This window comes from Brassica napus, chromosome C9 (genome assembly GCF_020379485.1).
Source record: "Brassica napus cultivar Da-Ae chromosome C9, Da-Ae, whole genome shotgun sequence".
Lineage (NCBI taxonomy): Eukaryota > Viridiplantae > Streptophyta > Magnoliopsida > Brassicales > Brassicaceae > Brassica > Brassica napus.
In genome coordinates this window covers 39779198-39783090 of record NC_063452.1, presented here as the reverse complement: position 1 = coordinate 39783090, position 3893 = coordinate 39779198, and the positions used below count along the sequence as shown (strand labels likewise).

At 38.9% G+C, this 3893-nt stretch overlaps 2 protein-coding genes across 2 annotated transcripts; one reads left to right on the top strand and one right to left on the bottom strand.

Moving 5' to 3' along the window:
- Positions 1–829: 829 nt before the first annotated feature.
- On the top strand, positions 830–2258 carry LOC125593022 (peroxidase 66-like). The gene is made up of 3 exons (XM_048768921.1): positions 830–1119; positions 1216–1404; positions 1512–2258. Exons 1-3 carry the CDS (start codon positions 907–909, stop codon positions 2076–2078), a joined length of 969 nt encoding a protein of 322 aa, XP_048624878.1. The 5' UTR covers positions 830–906; the 3' UTR covers positions 2079–2258.
- Positions 2259–3579, bottom strand: BNAC09G52920D. The gene is made up of 4 exons (XM_013864472.3): positions 3377–3579; positions 2872–3119; positions 2549–2774; positions 2259–2458 (listed from the first exon to the last, which is right to left on the bottom strand). Exons 1-4 carry the CDS (start codon positions 3530–3532, stop codon positions 2336–2338), a joined length of 753 nt encoding a protein of 250 aa, XP_013719926.1. The 5' UTR covers positions 3533–3579; the 3' UTR covers positions 2259–2335.
- Between the last annotated feature and the right edge of the window lie 314 nt (positions 3580–3893).

The following is a 3893-nucleotide window of genomic DNA, read 5'->3' as shown; positions in this document are numbered from 1 at the left end:
TCAATTTGAACTTCATTCGAGAAAACAAGTTCTTACGGTTCTTAAAGTTCCAACAGTAACTCCGATCAAGATGAAACAAGAGCGAGTTCGATCCGATCTCGAAGGAGGAAGCTACGAGGGCGAGATGAAGACGGATCGGTTGATCCAACTCGCCCGCTTGGCGAGTTGGACTGATCCAACTCGCCCGCTTGGCGAGTTGGACTGATCCAACTCGTTCGTTCCGCGAGTTGATTTTGTCGTGCGTCCAGCTCGCCCCGATGGCGAGCCGGGTTGATCTAGCCTTATGCTCGTTTCGTAGTTTTGACGCGCATGATCCATTTGTCCGAGGATTCGAGTAACCTTTCTCGAGGGTTTATCGTATGAATCCTTTTCAGAATTCATACGAAACTCAATTTCGGTTTTCCCGCTATTTTTTTAACTATTATCTCTTTCTTTTTAAAGAGAGACATTTTCGGGAAGTTTCAATTATTGATTTCGTCGTAACCGATTTTGACCCCAACAAAAGCATTAATGAACCATTAGTCAAACCACTAGACGATTTTGACCTAGGGGTTTCCACAATGTTCTTTATAATAGTGATGTCAAATAAATACACATTTTTATTGTTTACCAATAAAACAGTATATATTCTGTCCAGCTCGGCTTCACATATTATAAACAAAGACACAAAGTGCATGCTTAGACTCAAAGTACAATTTTATAAGATTGGAAATTTGAACACCGGAATATATGCACGTTTGCTCCAAATAATTAGAGTAACTTTAAAGCATATTTATACGCATAAAATTTTCTAGAAAGTTAAACAATATATAAGCCAAATAGTCCAGCATTTTCTTTATCATCAAATCCTCAAACAACTCTAAGAACAAAGAGAAGTTTTTGAGGCTTAAACACACCAAACTTAAAATGGCATTCTCTAAGAGACTCGTTTTGGCGATGATTTTTACAGTTTTTGTGATAGCTAAGCCCTCAGAAGCTGCTCTTAATGCTCATTACTATGACCGATCGTGCCCTGCTGCCGAGAAAATCATACTTGAAACTGTTCAGAAGGCTATCTTGCATGATCCCAAAGTGCCTGCTCGTCTCCTCAGAATGTTCTTCCACGACTGCTTCATCAGGGTGTGCATCTTTCTTTCTTTGATAGTTGATATTTAATTCAACTAGACACGAAGTTTATGAAGATCGTTTGTAAATGATTTGGTTGGATTGTTGTAGGGGTGTGATGCGTCTATTCTACTAGATTCGGCCAAGTCAAACCAAGCTGAGAAGGACGGCCCACCAAACATTTCGGTACGATCATTTTACGTGATTGATAATGCTAAGACAAAGCTTGAAAAGGTTTGTCCACGTACCGTGTCTTGCGCCGACGTGATCGCCATCGCAGCTAGAGATGTCGTCACCTTGGTGAGTCTTCGTAATATAGTGATCCTTTTTATGGTTTAAGAACATTTGGTTCGGTTTGATTTGTCAACACCTCTTACAACCTATATGCAATATTTCTTATTTCATAGTCCGGTGGTCCTTACTGGAGCGTACTAAAAGGGCGAAAAGATGGGAGAATGTCGCGAGCCAACGAGACAATCAATCTCCCAGGACCAACATTCAACGTGTCTCAACTGATCCAGAGCTTTGCAGCGAGAGGCTTGTCAGTGAAAGACATGGTTACACTCTCTGGCGGCCACACAATAGGATTCTCTCATTGTTCTTCTTTCGAGGCACGTCTTCATAACTTCAGCAAGTTCCATGACATTGATCCTTCAATGAACTTTGCATTTGCGCAAAGCCTGAAGAAGAAATGTCCGATATCTAACAACCGAGGCAAGAACGCAGGGACTTTCTTGGACTCTACGACCTCGGTTTTTGATAACGATTACTACAAGCAGATACTGTCAAGAAAAGGTGTGTTTGGGTCTGATCAGGCGCTTCTAGGAGAGTACCGGACTAGGTGGATCGTTGAGACGTATGCTCGAGACCAGAAGGCCTTCTTCAGAGAGTTTGCAACTTCCATGGTGAAACTTGGGAACTTTGGTGTCAACGAGACAGGAGAAGTGAGACTCAACCCTCGATTCGTCAATTAAAAAAAGTCTACAGAAAATATATGCAACAGAGAGTTTTCATTTCTGAAAGTTTGATTTCATTTGTATTTCATATAATAATGTATTATTAATAGCATTATAGTTCCCTATGAGTTGCAGCGTTTGCTCGACATGTAAACTTGTTCTGCTTCAGTGAACTTAAAGTTATATGCACCAGCTTAATCGATGGTTCAAAATGTTGAATGAAAGTAATCAGTTTAAGAAACACAAAACGTACAGAGAATTTGAATAATGTTTATTTATGCAAAAACAACATCAGAACGGAACACATACTTGACTCCCTTGGAGACATTTCTTCCTTCGTGCAACATACACTTGTCTCCATGGATATGAAAGAGAGCCATACCTTCCATTGGAGCTACCTGCAACGACAAAACAAGTTTTATGTAACGTTACACCGAACTAAAACATGAAACTGAAAGGTCAAAGAAAAACTATTTGGGAGTTGTTACCTCAGCTACGATACTGTTCCTTGAACCATAAAAGACAGTTTCTCCACCAACTAAAGGCTCGGCCGAAGAAGAATCATTTGTCTTGCTTGAAGAACTGCTCTTGGATTTTGATTTTGCGTTGTTGCTGCCGCTTAGATATATCAACAATGTGTAATAGGTCCGCTTCCCATCTTCAAGATCAACACTTTCATCAATGTGACGACCAAAATGCTGACCAGCACTATACCTGAAAAATCAACAAAGAATGCATATTCTTTGAACACCAAGAAACAAAGAATGAAACTTTAAAAAGTAAGAAACGTTTATGAGATAATATGCAAAACCTGTAAAAACGAATGTTTGGATTCAAGCCAACAGCGACTTTTCTCCTAATCTTGATATCAGTAAACAAATTAGAAAGTCCGGATCGCCATAACGTATCGGCAAGGACAGGATCGTTCACAGATATCCGATGGTTATCTCTAAACGCTTCACCATAAGCAGGGCCACGGCTTCCTTGGTGAGTGAAACCTAGAGACTCTGCGATTTTAACAAAGCCCTTTGATTCATCACTAGTGAGACAATTCTCCACCTGAAATCATCATAAACCTAAACGTTAAAAGCCTCTCCAGAAACTAATCTATTAACAGAACCACTTCAACATCAAAGATTCGGACAAAGCTTTAGTTTTTACATGAACTAAACATCTTTTTCTGGTTGGCTTACTAGTAACATAACATGGAATAAACTGAATCAAAATCGTTCTGCAATTCATACCTCATGGGCTTAACCTAAGATTGAATCGAACAAAGTTAACAGCTAATTGATTGTTCATATGAGATAATTTACCGTGAAGAGATCAAGATTCTTGAGATACGAGATACTGAGGTTGGGTTTGGCTTTGATCTTCGGCCACTTTATTGTTGCAGACAATTCTGCTTTGTCTCCCATCTTCACGATTTGGGAAGGATGTAACATCAGAGGATTTATATGTATCAAATTCATTTTATTTTTATTTTTCTCAATTTGATTCAATTTTAATCAAAATAATGTTATTGATATTCTCCGGACACATGAAGCTTAATGAGCAGGCCATTCAAAATGTTTGAAGCCGAAACCTAGATAATAAGCCCAACTAAAGATATGATACTGCTATATACTCTTTACTTGCCTTATACTCTTACTTTACCCGTACTCGCTTCGTTTTTTCTCGTCGTTGTCAAGTCAAATATCAAATCGTTGAGTTTTACTACTTGCAAGTACAAGGCAAGTAACAAATGTCACCAAAAAAAAGTTACGATTCGCCTTGATATTACTCGTTAGTTGTTTTACGACTGAAAAAATGATAACTAAATCATAAAAACCA

Coding starts and splice junctions, on each gene's coding strand:
- BNAC09G52920D (XM_013864472.3), bottom strand. CDS start 3,532: ATGAATTTGATACATATAAATCCTCTGATGTTACATCCTTCCCAAATC. Junction 2,775..2,871: donor CCAAACATTCGTTTTTACAG/GTTTTGCATATT, acceptor TTGATTTTTCAG/GTATAGTGCTGGTCAGCATT. Junction 2,459..2,548: donor GGAACAGTATCGTAGCTGAG/GTAACAACTCCC, acceptor TTGTCGTTGCAG/GTAGCTCCAATGGAAGGTAT.
- LOC125593022 (XM_048768921.1), top strand. CDS start 907: ATGGCATTCTCTAAGAGACTCGTTTTGGCGATGATTTTTACAGTTTTT. Junction 1,120..1,215: donor TCCACGACTGCTTCATCAGG/GTGTGCATCTTT, acceptor GGATTGTTGTAG/GGGTGTGATGCGTCTATTCT. Junction 1,405..1,511: donor CTAGAGATGTCGTCACCTTG/GTGAGTCTTCGT, acceptor CTTATTTCATAG/TCCGGTGGTCCTTACTGGAG.